This window comes from Calypte anna, chromosome 1 (genome assembly GCF_003957555.1).
Source record: "Calypte anna isolate BGI_N300 chromosome 1, bCalAnn1_v1.p, whole genome shotgun sequence".
In the NCBI taxonomy this organism is placed as follows: Eukaryota; Metazoa; Chordata; class Aves; order Apodiformes; family Trochilidae; genus Calypte; species Calypte anna.
The window spans coordinates 108069516-108093747 of NC_044244.1; the positions used below are offsets into that span (position 1 = coordinate 108069516).

General features: G+C 36.5%; 1 protein-coding gene across 2 annotated transcripts in view; it reads right to left on the bottom strand.

Moving 5' to 3' along the window:
- The window catches only part of HLCS (holocarboxylase synthetase), a 112378-nt gene that overhangs the window by 9537 nt on the left and 78609 nt on the right, over positions 1–24232 (bottom strand). For both annotated transcript variants that reach the window (XM_030469506.1, XM_030469507.1), the window contains exon 7: positions 417–484. In XM_030469506.1, the coding sequence (XP_030325366.1) occupies positions 417–484 (68 nt within the window). The remainder of the gene's footprint in view (positions 1–416; positions 485–24232) is intronic.

Consider the following 24232-nt stretch of genomic DNA (forward strand, 5'->3'; position numbering starts at 1 on the left):
CACATAGGAGTTCAGGCAGGTCCTGCAGACTCAAGAGAACTCTATCTCAGAGCCAGTCAGACCCAGTCTTGTTCCAGTTAAGTCAAAAAGGAGTTCTGATTTGGAAGTCTGACTTGTATTACACTAAATGTAGTGATGACAGTTTCCAAGACTGGGGAGACTTTTTGGCAGAAACTAGAAGACCACTAAATCATTTCTGCAAAAGCCACCAAACATCCTGAAAATGTTTACTTTGGTCTCTTTCAACTTAGGTTTTGAGTCTGAATCCACAGCTCAAGTGGGAGAAGAGGACACGATTATTCTACAGATATTATAAAAAATACTCATAATGTATCTTTAAGGCAGCAGCTAGATGACATAAAAATGTCCTATTTCATATTTTAAGACACATTTCTTAGCACTAGAAGGAGACTTACCTTTCCCTTGTGTCTGTTGGACAGCAATTGCTATTAAACCCATCTCCTCAGGCAACTCAAACATTAACCTGCCAATTAGGAAAAAAAAACAGCCCATGCTTATCAGCTGGAACACTAAGCTACATTCATGAAAATCTAGGCTTAAATATCAGGTAATATTTCATGTTAACATTGCCCTACCATTTATCCATTTTCAGCTAACATTTATTCTTGACCAAAGAGCATTAGAATATTAAAAAAAGATTAACTGAAAAATAATAATGTAAAACATTGCTATATCAATTATGCTGGAAAAAATTATACCCGTGGTTCATTTGTGGTGCCTTCTGATGAAATAAGTTTTGTGTTTCTTCACATTTTCTTGAAGTGCTGACTTTTTCCATGTCACTATCTTCAGTAAGTGACAACTAGCAATTCTAGACATTTGTTTCTACTTAAAGCAAATTTTTGTTCATACTACAGAATATAAGAGCAGCAGTTTCTGATTATTTAGAAAACCAATATAGTGGCAATAAAGCAGTTTAAAAGATACACTATCCCCTGAGAACTAATTATGATTTAACTACAGTAAATAAATCTACACCTTCTGAGAACTCTAGAGAACACTGGCTTATTTTAGGTTTGTGTTCTGCTTTTAAAATAGTTTCACTTAAAAGAATACTAACTTTCCTCTAGGGATAAGTAGAAAGTGCACTTTAACACTACCAAATGAGTCAGTGGTAGACTTAAAAAAAGAAGGAAAAAACTCTACTGTGAGAACTTCGTTCAAGCCACATTAAAACTGATCTGAACTGTGCTACAATCCTCCTTCATTTCACATTTTCAGGAAGGGTTATTTAACAGATAAAACAGATATTCAAAAGACTGCCAGCAAGGTAAGTCCAGAAAGTCATGCATAGCCTACAAATCTACCTCTAATATGGGCACAAATATCATGTTGTTCACTCATATAAAAGCAATCTTGTTTTGGAGATACGTGCAGTCCAAATCAGCAAAGTACCATTAAAAATTACTTCCTCTGAGTTTTTAGATACATAGGAAATGTGTTCCAAGTTCTGCAATCCAGCAGATATTCATGGGTGTCGAGGACCAGCTGCAAGCAGAAGCATCACCCACAGACCCATCTGTGGTGGTGCAGGTGACAAGATCAGGAAAAACCCATCCCTGCTGCTTCACAGGTTGAAAAGAAGGGAACTCTTAGGGCTGCATCAGTAGCAATATACAAGTAGGATCCCCAAGGTTTCAGAGTATCTTTCAAATGGCTGACTTGCCTTCATGATGATCAAAATGGGAGGTTATTGGAGGGCACAAGCAAAGTCTGGACCACAAATGCCTTTACTAATCAGAAATACTTGAACCCAAACTGGCAGAAACTGTAACTGGCTCCACAATGTTTTCCCACATTACCCCTGAAGCAGTGAGATGTGGTTAAAAGGCAACAGCCAGGATATCTCTTTGCCAGTCCTCTTCCAGGTTACATGAAATACAGCTCACTAATTCTTTCCTCTGGACCCTACGGATTACATGCTGACACCAGGCTCACCTACTTTGTCCTAACTTTAACATTAAAAATACACCTCTTCTTATGCTGGGACCTAGGGGAAAATCCTCTGTAGATCATAAGGCTTCAGCCCTGTCTTCTGGGTACAGCATGATTTCAGTTACAAGTTCATGGTTTGCAACATGAAAATCTAATTTAAATTTGGAAGCACATTTAGGAAGAGATTACAGGCTTTGTCAAAACACTGATTTCTCTTACCTCACCATTCACATAGTTGCAGGGGAAAAAAAAAAAGTCATGTGCTGCCGTGATGGGAGGAAAATAATCAGAGCAGGAAAAAAAGTTAATTATGAATCCAAAACACAGGCTTATAGAACAAAGAGATATGATTAAGAGAACATATGAATGTAGCTATTAGAGGCTTGGCAGCAGGTAACAACATATTAAACGCAGAGACCCAGTTTGTACTTTTAAGGGTCATGAAAAATCCTTTAATGGACACAACATGGGGAAGTTGTTAATACCCAGATTGATACAGTAAGAGACAGTTAGATTTATTTTTACTGCTTCCTGAGATTGTGCTGGAATTGCCATGAAGCCCATGATAATAAAAAACCCCACACAACTGCCCGCCCAGACTTCAGAGCTTTGTAAATTGTGTGTGCTTCTTACTTTTTTTTTTTCTGGAAGAAACAACTTGGATTTTCCTTACCAAAATGAGTAACTGTACGTGCACTTTTTTACATATTAACTTCCCTTCTTTTCTTTCAACTTAATGAGTTGCAGATTGAATGATTTCATTTTTCTTCATAGTTTCTTCATCACAGTGCTTACCACATTTTCCCCTAACATGTTTTCTTTCAAGAAACTTTCTTTTTGTACTGTTTAAAACTAACTGGCTCTACATATTAAGTCAAAAGATCACACTGAGATACAAGAGTAAGGAAACATGAATGGTCTGAAGAAAAATTTATGCATCAGGAAGAATATCAGACCCTACATGACAATAGAAGATGATACATTAATTTGATACATTAATTTTATGTAAGTTTTTCTTTTCCACCCATTGTGTGTTTACTAAAAGATGAGCAAGGCACTTTTGGTATTCAAGAATATTAAATAATCTGAAATATTAAAAGAGAGATTCAAGCTAAACTTTTTATACAAATACTCTCCATCCACTCTGTAGTGCATACTATGAATGCTGTCAAGACTAATAAATGATACTTAACTGTTTTATAGAAATTTCAAGGCTAAGGAAGACTCTGCCTTCATGGCTAGCCAACACAATAACTTTTCTACCTACATTAATGTAAAATGGGAATTGAAACCACAAAATCTATGTTTGAATAATGTTAATGGCCTGACAACTATAAATTTAATTGATGTTGTGGGTTTAAGTTTGAAACTCTCATTAATGCATCCTGCTGTGTTACAGTATTGCTGAGGTATTCCAACAGGCAGCATTACCTTCCAGATGTTAGAATACCTGGACACAAGAGGATAAGTTATGAATAGATTTCTCCCTTTACTTCAAGCTCCTTGTCTGAAAATCTCACTCTCCAATAGCTTGTTTATAGTGCATTTTAAAAGCAATATAAAAACCCCACTGGATTTTTAGTTGAAGGGAAAGGAACAGGCCTTTTGACCAGTTTCTAGTATTATTTTGGACAGAAAAGGTGCCCTTAACACTTCCTTTACTACTCTGTATTCACAGTTTCTGTCCACTATGTCCAATTTGAAAATGAGCAGCACACCTACTGATATTTTTCTTAAGCTCTTCTCTGTTGTCCTCCATCTCCTTTTTGTAGCCCTCAACTGCATGATGTTATGTTCCAAACTCTGTGTGCCCAATGACCTGGCCAAGCAGAATTCTGGAGTCCACACTGCAGACACCTTGCTGGCAGCACTGATCTCTGTGTCTCTCTCCTGCCTGGAGATGTCTTGAGAAATCTTGACTCATACAAGTCCATGAGAGTAGACAGGATGCAGCTGAGAGCACTGAGAGAGCTGGCTGATGGAACTTTAAGGTTGTTTTCTATCATCATGGTAATGGAGAAGTCCCATATGAATGAAGAAGGTCAAATGTTGCAACCATGTTCAAGATGGACTTTCACAACACTCTTGCATCCAAGATTGGCCATTGTGATCTAGATGGATGCACTACCAGATGAGCAAAGTGTCTGGATTCTGGGATTGAAAAGTAATGGTTTGTATTCTACCTACAATTGCAGATTCTCAGAGTATATCCTGAGACCTATCCTAGTAAATATCTTAATATCTTCACCAATGAGCAGGAGGAGTAAAAGGCATGTGCATCAATCACGTTTGTCAATAACACTGAAGATAACTAAGCATTGGGATAGGATGCTGTGAAATACTTCTGTCCTTGGAAGTTTTCAAGATCGGATTGGAAAAAGCCCTGAGCAAGATGGTTTGAATTAATTATTGCCTCTGCTTAAAAGAAGATCAGACTAGAGACCTTGAGGGATCCTTTCCAATCTGAATGATTCTTTGACTCCAGTAAATGCAGAGACACTTGGTATCTCAAGTGTTTCTAGCTGTCCTTTAAGTTTGTTGAAATCAATCAGAAAGTAGCCATTATCTGCTAATTACTAAATTAGCAATTTAGGCCACTGGTATCCCATAACCCAAGTAGGTTCCCGGTTAAAAGTAATTATCACAGTCTCTTCTTACTCTAAATATTTTATTTTATCTCCAGCTGAGACAGGTAGAAGACGACCTAAACTGTTAATCCTGCTGGGGTTTATTTAAATGATAGGAGTCTTAATGCTCTGCAGTGTTAGAACTTTGCCTATATCCAGCAGGCAAAATATGTGCCAGAATACACTATTACACGAATGCAGCTTTCTGTACTGTTGCAAAAATTCATAGCTTCTCTCTCTTTAGAAGGGGCTTCCTTATAGAAAGGTTAGGACAGAAAGGACAGTATAGTGTCAAATTGTCTTTGAACTCCTTCAATACACAAAAGTCCTACATCAGTGAGAAAAAGCACTAAGGGACTACAGTGCCCCAGACTTGTGGAAAACTAACTACTGGAACCTTGGATTGCTCATTTCTTGCACTTTCCTTCAATAAATACCAGAAAAAGAAGACTGTCCTATACTGATCATGACATTTTCAGTAAGGAGTAATCTATTGACACTATGAATGACATAGGTTAGCACCTTATATATACTTTGGTTGGTTAGTCTTTGAGAGCAGTGCACTGATAACAATGTAGTTTCAACAAAACTGCAGTATGTAGGAAGACAGTAAGTAAGCCAAAAGCATGTCAGTTACTTTTCAGCTGGATCAATGCTCTCATCTGGCTCACCATAAATGAACACTGCTGTTGGCAAAAGGGAAGCAACAGTAAACGAGGCCAGTGGATAGAAGGGAAGACTAAACCACCTCTTTCTTACCACCCATGTACTTATGCTTGATTTAAATTACTGTATTATGGCCTCAGAATAGTGCATGCTTTGCTTGTGGAGTTGCCTTGAGAATCAAGCCTGCTGAACAGGAAGGGTAAAACTCTGCCATTAAATGCTCATTTTTTTCTGCTCACTGCATTTTTCAGTGGGTAATTTTCTTGTCTCTCTATTTTTATACCAGATACTTTATAATTAGTCCTTTGTATATGTTTATAGGCTTCTCCTCTTAAAAAAAAGAAAAAGAGAATTTTAAAACACAGTACCATACAGCCAAAGGTGTCAGGAAACATACCCAAATAAGAAAGGACTCCAAAAAATTGGTTTGCCAACAAAATGCCAGTAAAATTTGAAACCTGGGTTCAGACACACTGGTAATGTTCCAAAACCGAAAACTTAAAGAACTTCTTTATTCAGTAAATCAGCTTCTCTGTGAATATCATCAAGACCACAAAGTTACAGTAAAGGAAGGAGTTTCCAAGGGAGATGTGAGGAGAGTTTAGGAGTTTAAGTTGCTTCAATTTTTAATTTTAAAAGCAAAAGCCTCTACTGTTTAGAACAATTTATTTAATATTTTTTCCTATAATGAGTAATCTTTTCAATTCATGACCTTTTTTATTTGAAAAAGCTACCTGAAGCATACTGAAAAGTTAACATAGGACAATTGAAACAGATTTCATTAAAAAAATGAAACCGTGCCAAGATTTAAGAAACAGAATAGTTACTGGAATGCAGTGAAATGTATTTATCCTAATATGTTAAGAATAGAACCTTCTGAGTTAAATAAAATGTTATAAACATATTGATCAAAACCAGATCTAAGCACTCTTGCCCAAAGTATAGCAAGGATGCTGTAAAAAATTTAAAACATACGGATCAATGCAGCCTGCAGTGATATTGCTTTTAACAGTAATTTCATTGCACTTCATTAGATAAGAGTGTACAAGTTTTGTCACTGTCTGACACACCCCATATGGTATGGCAAGAAACAACAGCATTGCAGTAAGATGGCAAAAGTATTTTACATTAGCATCATATTCATTACCTTACAGTATGGGGCATCGCAAGCAGTAGGAACTCAAAAGCAAGATCTCCATCATGATTCAGAATTCACACAGAACTACTCCAAGTCACCTCTCAGATAAAATAGCAAACTCAGAACTTTTTGCATACACAGCAAATTTAACTTGATAGTCTGGCCAATTTCTAGTCTGGGTAATTGCATTTCCGTATGAAAATTTCTCTGCAATTTACTAAGACAGCACTTCATTTCCTGCCTTAAATCATACAGGGTGTTAAATAGTTGCCACGTTCTACTACAGAAGTGATGAAGTTATTCCCAAGTAGTCACTTAAAATGGTTAGAGTTAATACAGAACAAAAGACACTGGACATCCTATGTAAACTAAAGTGAGCCTGAAGAAGAATTTTATGCGATCAGAAACTAGCTGCCCTCCCCAGATCTTTCACAGAGGTTTCCATCGCAAACTGGGAAAAACTAAAGCATATAAAAATATAAATCCTTGCTTAAGAACCATACAAGTCCTAAAAAAAGAGCACTAACACTTATTTTCACTAGATTCTTAAGTTTTCCTTTATACTTTTACTAATGAAAATTTTGTCATAATTAACAAACCAATCTTATTTAAAATAATAGAATTAATCTATAGCTAAGAGAACACTTTAAAGGCCCTTAAATTTTCCTCTGACTTCTGTTGCTTTCATTTTATGCCTGCAAGATACAGTGAGGTCCAAATTTAGGCCCCGGTGGTTTATGATAATGGTAATGTGGTTGTTGCTATAAGCCTAAGGATGCAGTAAATCTTTAGTCTTTCTAATCCAATACTAACAGAAAAACAATTTTCTTTTCTCCTCTTTCTAGAGATATGCTTAAAATACATTAAAAAAAGAGGTAGCATATTTTTACATCGCTTGACATTTCTTGTGGTCTGTAGATTAGATTTTACTTTTGGGGGATCTGTTGGTTAGCTTAACATCCTTTCTGAAGAATATTTTAATTGTGCAAAAACAACTAAAATTTTAGCCAAATTTCGTGACCGATGTTTTCCTTGGCTAAATGTTCCTCAGTATCTGTTTTAAAACTTTCATGTGCCTGTCTCACCATATGATTTGAAAATACACACAGAACTTAAGTTCTAAATGCTTGTTCATGCTTATTTCTGTGATGTGGGGTACACTATATGCAACAAGTATTGTCATGATGGCCATTTGACATCTTACTTGGCATTAAATCAAATCTTCATAATTTTGCCAGGTGTTACAACTATAATAAGCCAGTTATGGCTTCATAAACTGGCAGGTAAAGCATGATTATTTTCCTTGCATGCATTTTTTTCCATCAAGCACTGTGAAATACGAAATCTTTGAATAAAAAGTATTACTAACATTTTTTGCTGTGAAAAAGCAATCAAAAGCACCATATTTCTTCCACTGCAAAACTCCCACAGACAAAAATGTCAAGCCCTTTCTTCTCTATTAAAAAAACCCCTACATGTGTAACACCTAGAAATTTAAGTAGAATGTAAGAGATTAATGCAAAAGGAAAAAATTAATGCAAACTTGGGGAAAACATTTTTTTTTAGGTTAAAGAAAAAGCATTGTACTGACAGCCACTTTTTAAAGAAGATTTCAGAAAATGGCTAATTAGCTCTAAAATTTTAGTTAACATTTGAAATACTCTGTTTAGCAATTAAAGTTTAGAACATAATTTTTAAAAAAAACGTTATTACGCCTCATTGTATGCTTTCCATATACATAATTTTTCATTGGGAATACAGGTTCACAAAAGCCACTTTGCTCTAAGAGAAGGAGGAATTAATTTCTCTGAAATGCCATTTTTCTTTTAAAACACTTAATTATATTTTTGGGCTATTTTTCAGCCTATTAGTCAAACACACAAGTTGCTTCAAATATATGAAAATGCTAAATTTTTTGAATTATTTACACTTTGAAGTGTATCTACCCATGAAACCACAACTGGGCTTCCAGGGCCTCAGTTTCCCCATGAAGCCTCAGGTTCCACTAAGGAGCTACATTTGCCATCCAACATGTGTTTCCTTTTTGCTAAGCCACGTGATGCTTGACAGAGGACACACTTCTGGTTGAGGAGTCTGGCCTACCAGCCAGAGTAGTAACACGGGCTACCCTAACTACAACCTTTGCAAGGCTTAGAAGTCCTATAAGCACTTCTAATTCACTGCTGAGCTGACTTGAAATGAAGCATAAACCTGGGTAATAAATCCTGACTATTACATTTCAACATTCCTAAACAGAATTTCCCTGCAATTTCTACTTTCTCAGAAAGAACTAAGGATACTTCAGGTTTTTTTCTAATTTCAAGTTGCCAATTATGTTAGACATAGTAACCCAGAAAAACCCTGGCTTTTTAATTCATGAATTAAAAAAGGCAATGAACACAATAGCTGGACTCAGCTGGCTCTGTAGTCACGCATCTAATAATTAAAACACAAAAATGCTCTCATCGAGTACTGGAGTCTTCTGCTAGCTGCTCCCTCACAGTGCCAACAGAAACCACAAGATTTCTAAATTCAGTATTAAAGCATACAGCACTTTTCTCATGCAAGAGCCAACATCCAAAAACATACAAATAGAGAACAGAAAAGTTCTGTTTCCAAATATGTTCGTAAATATTTTTAAAACCCCTACTATTAGACTGTGTCAACTTGAAGGCAGACTCCAATAGTTAATTTCATGGGTGATTAAGAATGGATTTCAAAATAAGGAAGTTACTTTATGCTGGCCACAGCATCCTCTGTAGACTCCAGAAACAGAGTCAACACAAATAGTAGCTGATATTCAAATCCTGAAACAGTGGGTTCTCTTTGTCAGAGTGAGTTGGAGAAAACCCAAATGTCCCCACATAGTCTCATTACTTCAGATTGTTCAAATGCAAGAGAAGCAGCAGCTTCCTACTTCTGTGAAGTTCAGAGGAATGCCCAGTTTAAGAGAACAATATAAGTACAAATACCTCTTACCATGAGATGTGGAAAACAGAACAGGACAGAGCAGACACCCAAGCAGGGAAGGCTGCACAACCACCTTGAATGATGTGTCCAGATCAAGAAACCATATATATCCCCAGGTAAATCTATACTTGGATCTTGACATCCCACCACTTTTCTGAGCAATGAACCCTGATGGGTACGTAGTGGATGATGAAGTCTGAATATACCAAATACCACCAAAGAAAAACTGTCATGGATTCCTGCACTAGGAATTACTTGCAAATACTGAAAGACAGAATATGTCAAAGTCTAACCGTGTATCACTATAAAGAGTATTTCAACTTTCTTGCATAAAAACCAAAGAAAAATGTAGAATTGCTCACTCCCTGTCATTTCTCCCTCTTCCCATCTCTGCTGCAGCATTACTCTGCTGTAGTATATCAACAGCCAGGATCTGGTCACAAGTCCTGTTATCCATTAAAAGCTCTCAGTGGACGTGTTTGATGGCATGCCATTCTTCCATTTGCTTGTCAGATATGTGATCAGTACTCATACAGCAATAATTGAAGTAATAAATAAGTTTTGAACCTCCTGACAGACCCCTGGGTCCTTCTTCACCTAATTTTTTGTGCAATTTTTAGCTGTAAAGTGAAAGCAAAATAGAGCCGTAGAAAAGAAACTTTCTCATTCAGCTTCACTGATGTATTTCTAGAAAACAGGTGTTCAGGAGACCCTGACCCATGAACTGAGTTGTACAAAAGCTTAGTCAGATGTGAAGCCTTAGCAGAGGTGTTGTGAGCTAGTAAGTGAACAAGCAGCACCATTCAGATCACATGCAACAGAAGCAAGCATCAAAGGGAAGGAGGAAGACTTGGAGGATTAGTTATATGATACCAGGACTCTCAGCAGTACTTAACACTAAGCAAGCTGAAATTGTGAGACAGATGTGGTGCTATTTTATTTTAAATTAAACAGTAAGGTTTGATCCAAAGTTAGGCTGGCCTGTAGCAAATAATTTCTTTGGCTCTGGAGAAGGAGAAAAATGTACTGGGTAGAATGTCTTAAATGGGAAGCATCAGCACAGGTATATATATATATGGTACTATGCAAAGCTGAAAATTTATACTCAGAAATATTAAGACATTAATAATAAATAAATGGAAGAAAAAAAAATTAGCAGTTAGCACATTTGTGCTAAGTAAAAATCCACCTCACCAGCAGAAAGCTCTCTCCCTCTACCCAGATTTGTACTCATGGCAAAATTAGTACAAATGAGCTGCATGGAAACAAACTGAAACCCTAATCTAAAAACTGGTCCATGCTGACAGCTTCAGTGTAAGTCTAAGATGCAATTTTACACTAGTCACATAGGGCTGGAAAGAAGTGCTAAATATTTATCCTGTTCTCTTCTATGTCTGGTAAAACTTTCTCTAAACTATTCATAAAAACTTACAATGATGGAGAAATGAGAGCTTACTGAAGCAAATCACTGGTCTTTAGCAACTTTTAAGGGAAAAAGTACTGCATCTGCATTACTGCATTAAAATGTTGTCCTATAGCCTCTGAAAATCAAGAAATGATAAGTTTTCTTCCCATAAGGGACCACTGACTTGAGTAAACCTTTCTTTACATCAGCCTTGTCTTCTTTTGATGGAAGAAATGTAGTGGTTTTATATCCCAGCCTTCCCATCTAGAAGACTCATGTTTCCTAGACCCTGAACTACTCTCTTTTCTCTGCTTTTTACTGTGCCCAACGAATCCACACCTTTTGAAGCCTGGTGTTTATAACTGGATCAATAATTCTAGTTAAACACTCCCACTGTTGAGCAGAACCGGAATTATTACTCTGCATTTTAGGTGCAGCACATTTTTCAGCACTTCTGTATGAATTTCAGTCTCAGTCTTCATCTCCTTTGTTACAACTGTACAACTTTAAAAAAAAATTTTAACCTAGATTCAACTGCTGATTCAAACTTTCAGAACCTCTCTTGAGGACTGATCTCCAACCACCCTATCTTCATTTAACGAATGGCATCTGAATTTTAAATGGTGTCACACCCATGAAGAGCTGCATCCTATTTATTTCAGGTTATTCTTTGACTCACCAAGTTTATTTAGAGTGTGAAACTGTCCTGGTTTGGGCCAGGATAAAGGTGGTTTTCTGTTTCTGTACTTTTGCTTTTAGCTAAGTCCCTTGTAAGTAGTCTCTCTGAAATTAACAGCAAGTTTCTCAGACAGTGTGTGCTTCTATGATTGATAACACTTGATGTTTATAGTTCCAGCCAGAGACTGGTATGCAGAGCCAAGGACACTGCTTTCCTCAGCTCTGAGGAAAACGTTTTACTGTCCAGGAGGATAAAGAGGTCCCACCTGAACCCTCCTCTAGGGAGGAACGGACAAGATAGATGCCAGAATTGACCAGAGTATTCCATCCCATATACGTCACACTCAGTATAAATTTGAGGCATCACGTGGGCCGAGCCAGATCTTTTCCTGCTTCCCTTCCTTCACCCGGCATCCTGGAAGGATCCTGTCCGTTCGTCTGCCTGTGGTCCTAATCCGTGCCAGCCCATATCTGTGTGTTCCTGCCTCCGGTTCCCGACAGTGCTGCCGACTCCAGGAGTCCAGCCTGGACTTTCCCAGGGCTGCCCTACAGCCTCGGTGGTGACGTGAGAGTTATTGGGGGAAAGGGGGGAGGAATGTGGTTTCCATTTTCCTGTATATTTGTATATATTTAGTAATTTTTCCCTATTTACCATTACTGTTTCATTAAAGTTGTGTAGTTTAGTTTCCAACTCATAAGTCTCTCTCCCTTATTCTCTCTCCTTTCTTCATCGAGGGGAGAGAGAGATTAAAGAGAGCGTCTGTTATTCGGTTTAATTGCTGGGCCAGTGTTAAACCGTGACAGAAACTTACCTTCCTAAAGCCTTATAACTCCTTCATATAGAGTTTAGTTTTTGATAAGCATAACCTCAAATCTGTCATCCAAATTATTAATGAAAATTACTTGGTTGTGCTGAAGCATTGGCATATATGAAGCCTCAGTAGTCTGGCCTAGTAAGTGAATCAGCAGAACCACTGAAGTCACATGGACCAAAACAAAGCATGAACACTGCTGTTAAGTGAAATCAGAAAAACAGATGGAATCTTTTCAAATATATACATCTTAGAATAAAGATATGATCCATGATGCTGAAACTCTAAGCCTGGAGATCAATAACTGCAATCTTCAACAACCCTTTAGATGCCATCCACTTTGCCCCAAAAGCAGATCAAACTAAACCATGACTAAAAAGCAACAACTAGAAATAGAGAAGAAGTAGAAACAAGCAAGTCACTTAACTATGTCTTTGACTATGGTTAAAACAGAAGCCTTAGCTGTAGCAAAAAGAAAAACCAATTCCAATTGCATAACTGGTGTATTGGTCCATATAAATTTTTCACTCTGAGTGCTAATGGTAAACGTTCCATTCCTAGGCATAGCATTTGGATTTTGGAAAAAGTCAGACCTACTTCCCAAACCCAAAGAGCTCTAATGCAACCAGCAACTCTGTTCTGTAAATGATCATGGATTTTGGATAAAACAAGATCCAATATAACATAACCTGCTTCAAGAGCTGAAAGCTCTTGGGTAATGAACACTCCATGTGGGTCTTAGTTTTAAGAAGGGTGCTTAAACACCTCAGCAGTGATACTAAGGAGTTAAGCATCTAAAAGGAGAAAGACCACTGAAGAAAAACTGATCATGTTTCCCTTTCTCCACTAAAAGAATTTTAACAAGAAATTCTTCACAGAATTAATAAAGTTGCAGCTGTAAACGTCAAGTGTTTGCAGCTGTCAGTCTCTTCCACCTTTCTCAATACACTTAGTGTTGAATACAACCAAGAAAGAATAAGGTGAGGAAATACTTTTCCTTTGGGGTGTTTTTTTAAAAAGTGGCTTTTTCAACAAGTACTCCATAAATAATTTCTACTTTTCAACCACAGACGTAGATTAACAGAACACTGTATTTCTATCAATCCAGAATAAACATGTAAAATTAATCTTCCTATCACCATTGTTTTCTTTTATGGGATAATGTCTCTGCTGCAGCAAATATAAGCTCCTTGTGTTCACTTTTGAGACCCTTTTCACTATCCTTCAGCCACCAACTCCTTGTCATTCTGCCCCTGCAGGTCTTTGTGTCATTCATAATTTGTAAACTGTGGGTGAGGAACCATAATTTTGTGTCTGTACAACATCCAGTCTCTGGTAGCGTGGTTCAAATCATCCAACAAGAGAAATTCAAACAGGGATGGAGTTTACATATTCCAGGTTTACAAGACCACGTACAGGTAAAATACAAGCCTCAGGCAGCAGTGGCACATCTTTTATCTTTGCAGTCCATCCACCACTGGGAAGTGATTCTCAGATACAAAATTCCCTCAGTATTAGCATAACAGACAGAAAGAACTGACTTTCAGTTCAATAAATGAATGGACTATCACCCAAAATATGGGTTCTTATCAAGAACACGTTCAGATCACAAACACACGGGTTTTCAGGAATTCTAGGGGCACGTACAGAAACTGAGCTGTTTCAGGTATCGAGTTGCGGAAGTGTTACATTAATTCCATGGCTATACATCAAAGGTAAGCAGAGCCTGAAGTTTACTAACAAGCAAGATATATGCTAAGGGCTCAACTCTGGCAAAATGCTTTTACACATCAGATACTCTAATGCAGCAAGAAGTGGAGCATTCATTCCAAAGTCAAATACAGACATGATCAAATACACCTCCGTCAATACATGGGGCAGAACGTAATTATCCAGTGGGGTTTTTTGTTCTACAGATCTTGAAAGCTGAGACACAAAGAGATGCAAGCCAAACAAAACAAAAAGGAGTGCTACTTCCAAACTGGAAGTATGAAGCATACATTTACAGTGTGACATTACCTGGAAATTCTCAGTGGTTTAGCAACAACGGAAGATGAAAAAGTGGGGTCTTTTAACAAACAAAAATCTTCATATATAATTAAAAAATGGCAGAGTTAGATTTTGTCAGGTTAGATTTTTGGTTTATTTACTTTGGTTTTATTTAAAAATAAAATTATAATGTATATGAATATCAATTTTAAAAGCTAGTATTAGATATTTTTAATAGTAAAAAAATGCTGTCCTTCATGCTACGTATTTCAAATGATAAAACTTATACTAGTTATTCCAATACCAGATAAAGCAAGGTGGCTTCCCAAACCATTAAATGCATTGTCTGTCAAGTTCTCAATCTTAAATGCTTTAAAAAAATCCTGCTGTTAAAAACATTTCTTAAGTTAATGTAAGATACATCTTTGATCATTTAGCACACTCTATCTCTCCCCTGGCACAAACATTTTTGTTACCAAAGAGTTCCCATATTTGAATTTCCTTGTATTCAGTAGTCTTTAGGATACTTCCACAAAGATGACCGAGTTTTAGAAAGGAGGTAATAAATTGTAAAAGATGACATGCTTCATTTATCTGTCCATTAGCAAAACTCACTATAACTGAAGCAGTTCTTTCCAGGTAGAATAGGCTAGGGTGAGGACTAATTCCAAACAATGCTTGTAATATCCTATATATGTACATAAACAGAGAAAAAAATAACTCATTCAAGCAATTGAAAAAAAATGTTTGCAGTCATTATTATGTTACTCCCTTTAGCTCCCCTCTTGTTGCCAGTACACGTGCACATCAATAATATCCCACAGGCCTTTTCTAGTGAAAGACTTTTTATTATCCACTTAAACAGCCTTCACTGTATATTGAAAGACTTGAATGAAGAATGAAGAAATATATAATTATAGATGTAACTACAGCATCTCTGGACTCTACTCTGATGGTTTCGGTTGTCTTGCAATTCAGTGAAAACATTATCTGTGAGGCAGTCTGCCACCAGGCCTCATGAAATGCAGCTGTTTGCATGGCTGCCTCTTTCCCAGACGGACTGAGATTAAGTTTCTATTGCCACAAAAACTCTGCAGTCCTGACAAGCATTCTTCTGCCCCAGTGTCAGGGCTGTGTATTGGGTATCATGTAAGGATGGCATGGGTATTGCAGAAGTCAGTTGAGACATCACTTACATAAGAAAATCATATATATATTTATTACTACTATTTTTAATTACAGAAAAGAAACAAGCCGAACCGGATAAACTAGCAGTATCAGTCCATATTTCACAAGAAAAACTTTATGTCAAAGTGGCGGGGAAATAACACTGGAATTTTTATCTAAGCCCCCTTCTTCTAATAGTTTGGAATACTGAAAATTGCATGCAAGGAATGTTTGAGACTTTGGTTTCAATCTACTATTATTAGATCAAATCAATTTGATTTGTCTAGACAGTCACTGCTCGCTATTCAATGCTACTTTGACAGCATGGGATCTTCTCATAAACAATTTTTCACATACGCCTTTGTAGGATCCAAAGCAAAATCAGAATATTTTGTGGTTTCCCATGTTAGCATGCTTTTAATCACTATTTATCTACAGTGTTTCTAAGAGATCTTGGAAAGCTAAATGATAACAAAGCATTGCAAAAACCACAGATGGATGAGGCTATAAAAGCACAAAAAGCATACTACTAGCCGTTTCTGAAAAGTGATACAGCTAGTGATTTGGATACACTGAGCACCCCTGTTCTACTGCTATATCTATTATTCTGCATAAGTAATGCTATAGAGAGCTTTGCACATTCACCAAAGTCCCTCATTGGGAGCAAGTTGAAGGATGTGCTTTGCTCAGGCTCTGAACTTCTGATTCATACAGAAAGCAAAGGCCTGTGCTGTGCACACTATTTCTAAATCCTTGGGTGACAAAGGTCAGTAAGGTGTATTTCTAAAAATCAGAGACAACAGCATGTTGGTCTAAAATAGTGCTGTAACTATTGTGTTTATCACATACCCCATGGCTGGGGATGAAAGAACTTAGGTACGAGAGAAATGAATCAAACAGGGGACATGTAATACTGAATGCAAAATTTTTATAAGAAAAGGTTTTATCTAAAACCTCTTATTTTCCCACAACTACAGGCATTGTGTCAGAAATACCACATGGTTGCACATAGTCAAATATGCTGTGCCTTTGCCTTACACTACAATGAAGATCTCACAGCAGTTCTAACCATAAACCCATCTACTACTAAGTGTTGAGAAGCACTGTTGGAATGGCTTCAAGGCACTCAAAAATTACCATGTGTAGTTCTAGGCCTCTGTATAGCAGCTGTCTGGACTTCCATTTTCCGTCCATCTACCAGATGTAGATTCATTCATTCTTCCCATAGAGCAATGCATGTCCTTGGTAGTGATTCTTGTAAGCCCCCATCACTGTTACACCACAGAAAATATACATTTTATCTTCTGACATCACAGATAAGAGTTACTTCACATCCTCCTTTGAGGTTAAATTTTCATTAAAACCTTCCTATCTTTAAATACATTGAAAGCAAGCTGAAGCAAGCTGAAAATCAACTCTAACAACAGGTGAATGCTGACTACATATTAAGCCTGCTTAATAAATTAAGCTTACAAGTAATTAGTTGCTTTTAGCTCAGCCATTTACAGCATCTTCCCATGCTATAACTTATATATATATATATATATATATATATAACAAACAAAAACTTCCAGGGATCTTTCCTTTCTGTATTCAAAACAAGTCAGATATTTCAACTAAAAAGAGAGTTGAAATTAATGTAAAATTATAATGTCTTATGCAAATTTATTAATAAATTTTCTGCCGACCTACAGAAGCAGCAGTTAACAGTTTCAGTTTCCTCTCTCCCCTGATTTTTCTCTTAATCATCTTGCAAGTGCAACTTTTATCCCTGCTGAACATCAGCTTAATCTTGCATCTTTTACAACTGATTGGAACTGTGCTATTAGAACAGCAAGATATTTTATAATGTAGGCAGTATAAAGAGATATTTAATTGAAAATTGGCATTCTTACACTTTAAGATGGATCCTCAGCTTTTTATTTCCCTTTCTTTTGGTAATGAGTACTCATCAATATGATATCATATATGTCAGCTCTCAGCCTTTTAACACTAAGACAGAAAAGAAGTGAATGCATAAAAACCAGAAAATACCCCTCTGCAGGAGCATTAAACAAATACTCTGCAGATATTAAACAAAATTCTTCCAGTGGAAGAGGGCCATCAGCTTAAATAATTAATATAAACCAAAAGAGATGGATTATTGTGATCTGGCTCAGGAAGAATTTTGCTTTGGTTTTATTTCAACTAGTGACTGGCACTGAAAAGGGCAAACAAGCAGTTTCACTGGTTCAAGGGGTAGGCTTTCTTGAAACTTTATAGTTACTGATATTCTGGCATTTGCTGTGTTTTGTTTTAAAAAGATTGTGTATGTAATGGATCTTTTTACTTGATGCTCATGCAGTCCCAAACTATTTACTTTGGATGCCTTGTTAATGTGCTATTTATCCTGATTCTACAAAATACTTCATTACATATGTAGACATCTAGCACCCAGTATTTATTTGCAATAATTAACAACTCAATAATTTGATTTATAAAGGAATGCATCAGCTAGCATTTTACATTTGGAGTTCTACATTATAGCTAATGACTTCCAAGGCAGCCATATGGCTCTCATGAAATTCACTCCAGCAGCTCAGATAGTGCTATACATCATTAGTGGTTAAGCATTCAAATATCACAAGATTTGTTGCTGACAACACAGAATTCATTGCAAAGCATCACGGGCCCCTGCTTTCATTTTTGTAGACTAGAAAATTTCCATAAAATACCTAGAGTCCAGGCAACCCCTCCTGAACCAGAATTAAGCCAACAAAAAACTATGAATTTTCATATTCTTCAATACTATGACAAAAATATTTTTCCTTCAAAAACTGCAGAGCATTCTGTACAGAGGAAGAAATCCCTACATCCTCCAAAAAAATAAAATTTCATTCTACTGACGATGGCTTTCAAGATTACACCTTGCCTTTCTTGCATATAGGAACCAAGTACACATTTTTAAAAAAAATCCATTTGGGATCTGTTCTTGGGTGCTTTTTAGACTGGCAGTGCATCAGGAAGGAACATGACCTCCTCTGCTCTGTGGCAGGTTAAGCAGTCTGATTGAACATTGCTGCTAATTAAGAGCTCTTGTTGTTTGGCAGGACCACCAGAGTACCTTCTGCACTTGTTCATGACAACAGCACCTCTTTCAGAAATTAACTCTTGATGAGTGCAGACAGGGGGCCCAGCTGGTTCTCCCAAATCCTCCAACTATATAAATGAAGCATAATAAGAACACTGGTGACTACCGAGGGAAGAAAGACTATTCGTGACCTCTTTTTAAAAAACAGAGTATACTTTTACATTGACTTAATTTTCTACATTGGGGGTAGATAATGCAGCTGGGAACTGTGAACAGAACTAAAAATCACAGGAGGTGATAGTGAATAATTTTGTAAGAAATATTTTATTAGGCAAGTTAAAATATAAATCTGTTCACAGAACTTTCAAAATTAGTACATCATATTCAGCAATCAGTCTACAAAAAGAAAACCTCACAGCAAAAGCTGAAGATGAAAAAGGTTCAATGAAAAAAAAACCAGCAAACGAACAACCATGTTATTAAAACTGATCTGATATTTCATTTCTAAATCTTCAGGATGCATTCAGAAGGGTACCTTTTTAATATTCAAAAGGGAAGGTCCAGATGTATAAATAGTACAGGGTACCCTATAAAACACATACAGAGCTAAATCCTCCACAAAATACAACCCACCCACTTCCATTCAGTGTTAATATTGCAGCATACAGTGTCAACTGCCAAATTACTGGCATCTCTGCTGACTCTTCAGCAGGTTAGCAAGATTTTAAGCATCTGAAGAGGTGCTCCCTGAAGACTTGGCATGAAATACACTAGAAGAGCAATGGGAGGAAGTGAGCCATTATCTTTGCTGTACTTACTCTGCATGGGACTTCAGACTTCAGGACAGCTTGCTTAACATTACATTCAAATCGGATTCATATGGTGAAGTCTACCAATTGCCTTCCAGATAAACAAGAAAGGATAGCAAGCTGATAAATACATAGCAGAAGTGCTGTCTGTTAATACAACAAGATGCCACGGTCACAAAACAGTGATTTTTTTGCTCCTTTTTTTTTGCTCCTGCATTGTTTCAGAATCTGATCTTTGTACAAAGATCCTATGTAGGTCACAACCTTAACTTGGCTGTTGAGAGCTAAAACCTATAGAGATGTAAGAATAATTATTACTATTTTAAAATTTTTATATCAGTATGGCCAATTATATTAAGTAGCAATTAAAACAATTACATAGAGAAATAATTACACATGCGAAGTTCTTAACTGCACCCTTCCATGCTAGATGCTATCAATCAGATATGAAAAAAGAATATGAAAAGCTATAACGACTGGAAACAATCACTACCCTCTGATAAAAAAATGCATTTAAAAAAAATCCTATCCTTGTATTTCTTTCATCTCCCCTGCCCTTTGGCTGCATCTTGTATGAAGCCTTAATCTCAAGGTAGCTGATATTAGAAAAAGCTGAAAGCAGGAAATACATATTTGCTTACTCTAAAAAAAGTGAGACTGTAATAAGAACAGTAAACGAATGTTTTCATTAAGTGCCCAAGGAAAACACAGCTCTATATTTGTTTCACTGGCATGAAGAATACTACCAGAAAAAAAAATACTTGAACACATATACATAAGATGTGAACTGTACACTTTGTGTGACTCAAAACTTGATAATATACATCCTTACTTTATTATTACCTGCACTTTTCCTTCTGAGGGGATTTCTACTTCAAAAAAAGCTCAAACTAAACTAAGATTAAGGATGCCTCAGTGGTTAGTATACTTCAAGAGCATTCAGATTAATCACAGTATTTTAAGTTGTTACCGCAGACCTCACAGAGCGGTGGTATGTGTGCATTTTTAAGGTGCCTCAGGTTCTGAAACCCTGTAAATAAATACTTCAGTTTCAAATACCAGCCACGATCCATAGATTAGTCAGAAAAATGTGAGCCAAAAGTCCAAATAGCAAATAAGTACCCTGATAGCTTTTTTTTTTTCCTTAATCTGAGTATCAGTGAATATACAGTGTACCAACATAACTGCTTTTCCTTATATATTAAAAAAAAAAAAAAAAAAAGAGAGAGAACTGACTCTTTTTCTAATTGCATAGTTTCAACCAACTCCTTTCAGCTTTTTTCCATTTTTTTCTTATATGTACATTGTTTAGCCACAGAAGGGGAGGGCTGGAAGACAAAGAGCAAGTACCTATGAATCGGCTGAATCAGAAAGGAAAAACACGAGCCATTGTTAATAGCTGCACCTATGGCTATAGTTAACAGAACTACAGTTTGAAGTTTCCACTGACCATTTTCAACTGTGAAACACAGCACTAATAGAAGTAGCTTATGATGGGCATCTTTCAGTAAAGGATGTCCACTGGATCCAATGAGTGCTCTCTCTCACATTCATATGGCAAATTAAACTCTTATGGAGCGTGAGGGCAGTGACTGGAAATGGCATGGAAGATTGTTACCTTAGCTTTTTAATAGATCTCTTTAGTTTAAAGGATGGGTTGTAATTATTATCACTGAGTCAACTGTGATTTTAGATTGCTTATAAATCACCTTTTAACAAGTAACTTTCATTTGTACCATCTCCACTTTTCCACCACAGCTTTAGGAAATGTTTCCTATTCATTATGACTCCTGTTCTGTCAAACAAACTCTCCACCTTTTCTGGGTGAGGGCAAAGGGGGAAAGGAAAGCTGCATACTGAATCACAGGCCTTTGGTTAGGAGCATAATTGTATGTTGTAGTGAGCTGCAGATTTCCTCAATCACACCCTTTTTCCAAAATCACCATTTGCTAAGTGCTCAAAGGCAACACAGCTTCAATTAAAGCTGCCTTTAAGCCATCTGCTCGTATTGGGTAGATGATTCAAGTCTCCCCATACAACCAGTAAATCTTTTTGCAATGGGCAACAGCTGCATCCAGGCTAAAGAAGGTATATTCCACAACCTGGAACTGTTAAAAGAAAGAAGAGACTTAAAAGAAGATTTCCTAAGAAATACAAGAGGCAGGGAATTATGAAATGAAAAATTCAGACTCTGGCAAGAGAGGCAGATACTGAAAGCACAGCCCAAGGCTTGAGGAGGAGATTAAAAATGCCTTGCATTAAAAAAAGTATTCCAGATAAAACTATGGCACTCCATATGATGCCATCAGCTAGAGCACCATACTGTACTTGACACATACACTATTTTACAAAGTCAAAACACTGTGTAAAGTAATAAAACCAGCCTCAGTTCATCAATAAATTTCTACCAGGATGGACATCCTGCAAAGCAAATGCAAGAGCAATGATTCTTAATAGGAAGAGGGCGAATTTTACGTGGGTAATTACACATATAATTTCAAATTTATCTCTAAAATTAAGGAAGCTTGTTTGTTTGTTTTTCAATAATCTATTGGTGAAAAAACTAACAAACTCCAAGGAAAAATTTTCATACTAAATCTTGTTGCACAGTGGCAAGACCTTAGTTAAAGGATCAGCTTTGGGTCTGACTTATTAAAGGTTCATTTGTTCTGAAGGGAGAAACTTTTCATTCCTTCCCACATCAGAAGAATCTCTTTGTGGCGGCATTTCATCTTCAGCCTTCAACTAAACATCCACCAAGAGCTACACTAAACTACACACAATAAGATCATTTTCAAACCTGGCCATAATAGGTGAGCACAAGACAGATGATATTGGGCCAGAGCAAAGCTTCTGCTAGGTTAGCAACCCAACCAAAGGAGGACCCAAAGCATGGCTAGAGCAGCATCACAGAGTAAGCACAAAGCTATCCCTTTCCAGGTGAGTCTCCCCTCTTTAACAATTTGCAGCTCAGAGGCCTTTGAGTTTGAACTCATCCAACCTAGATCACTGTATTTTTTCCTGAACATCCCCAAGTTTGTTTTCATTTTTTTCCATGAATGACTATTCAGACTGTACATAAGTCCAGAAGCATTTTTGCTGGAAGGATGCAGACTGGGAATATGAACAATCAGCTAAGACTGAATTACTTTTATTTCAGATTTTACTTCTCAAAAAAAATAAGATTACCATATCTCCAAAATGTTCTGTAAGTGTCTACATATAGCAAGGATAATGTAATTCCTTCTTTGACAAAGTTATTCAACTCCTGATTTCCTTGTTATGACAACTCTTCCCCTGGCATAATACAAAACAGTTTATCCTAGGTTGAAATGCTCCATGCTTTTCATGGCATTTTCAGAGAGTCAGTCCAGACCAGTATTTTCTATTTAAAGAGTACTCTTCACTTTTTTCTCAAATGAATCCACAAGTACATTTTCTAAAACAAAGTACTCAGTTAAGATCCACAGTACTAACTTCAATATTACTTAATAAAATAAATCAAAACATTCAGTTGTGGGCTTTGGCTTGTCAGTCTTGATTATTATTCAGTAATTCATGTCCCTGAGCACTATGTGAGCAATAAGGGAGAGAAAAATGCCCCCAACTCAGAAGACTGCCTAGGTATGCTTCATGTTTGTTTGAAACTAATAAATGAATATTCGATATTTCATTACTAGATTTCTAAAACAAAAAAAGGGACTCTCCAAATCTCTCCTTTTCAAAAATGAGGAAACATACTACATAACTTTATATACATACAAGCAGTTTTGCCATGACTAATGATCTAACCTTCCTGTCACTACTGTTCTCTGTATTTATGCAGGTATATTCAGTAAGATGTGTTCAATGAATCTGTAACACCACGTAGCATTCTAAGAGGTGGCTAAGAACTACTGCATGGGTATTTACAAGTTGTATTCAAGTATAACATTTAATGTCGAGTTTCACAGCCAAAACCCTGTAACTTCTATTAATGTGAGGTACAACTCCAAACAATTTCTTAAATATATAATCAAAAAAGTTTCTTTTCTTCAGAAAAGGATTCAATATCAATTTATCTGTCATAATTAATATTTATCTTCTTGCCTGCAGACAATTATTTGTTTTTGCACTCAAATGCAACACTCCAGTAAAAATATTTGCAAAACAAGTTATTAGTTAATTGTGGAATTTTTATTCTGTGAAGTAATAAAGTGCAAAAATAGTGCTCAGTTATAAACCTTACCAATTTTATCAATACATAAGATACAGTAGGATCTTTGTTATTCTACATGCTCTCAGTTATCAGTGGGCTTTCTGTCACCAGTGACTCAGAAAAATAAGCATTAAATTAGGCTGTAAAAAATCACAATAGATGATTATCTGAAATTATTTAAAATCTGTTTTTTAATGCTCTTTAAATTACTCTGTAATTGGATTACGCATCATACACTTTCAGACCAAATATTATCAACTGAATATAGATACTACATTCATTCTTGACAGCCCAAACATCTATATTCAAAATATGCATAAATATAGTGGGAATCATGAGGTTCTGCATAAGGCAAATTTTCCAGAAGGAAATAATCAAATGACAGGCCTTTGTTTGATAAAGGAAACAGTGGTACAGTCACAGATCATTAATGAGAAATAAAGCATCAGCTTATACTGAAGCTAGAGAAGGTCCACAGTTTCAGTCCTAAATTTGATCCATAGTGTGTGTACCATTGTACAGTAATAACCACTATGGTAGAACTGATTTGGAACATTTGGTAGGGAGGGATATAAGGATCCTTTAGTCAAATCTTACCTTAAGAAAAAGATGCACATGGATGAAGCTCAATTCACCATAAAAGACAAAATAAATTAAAAAAAAAAAAAGTAAAAAGAAGAAGTAAATCTGAACTTCATAAAATACTTCAATACTCTTTCAGGGACATGCAGTCAAATTTAGATATTT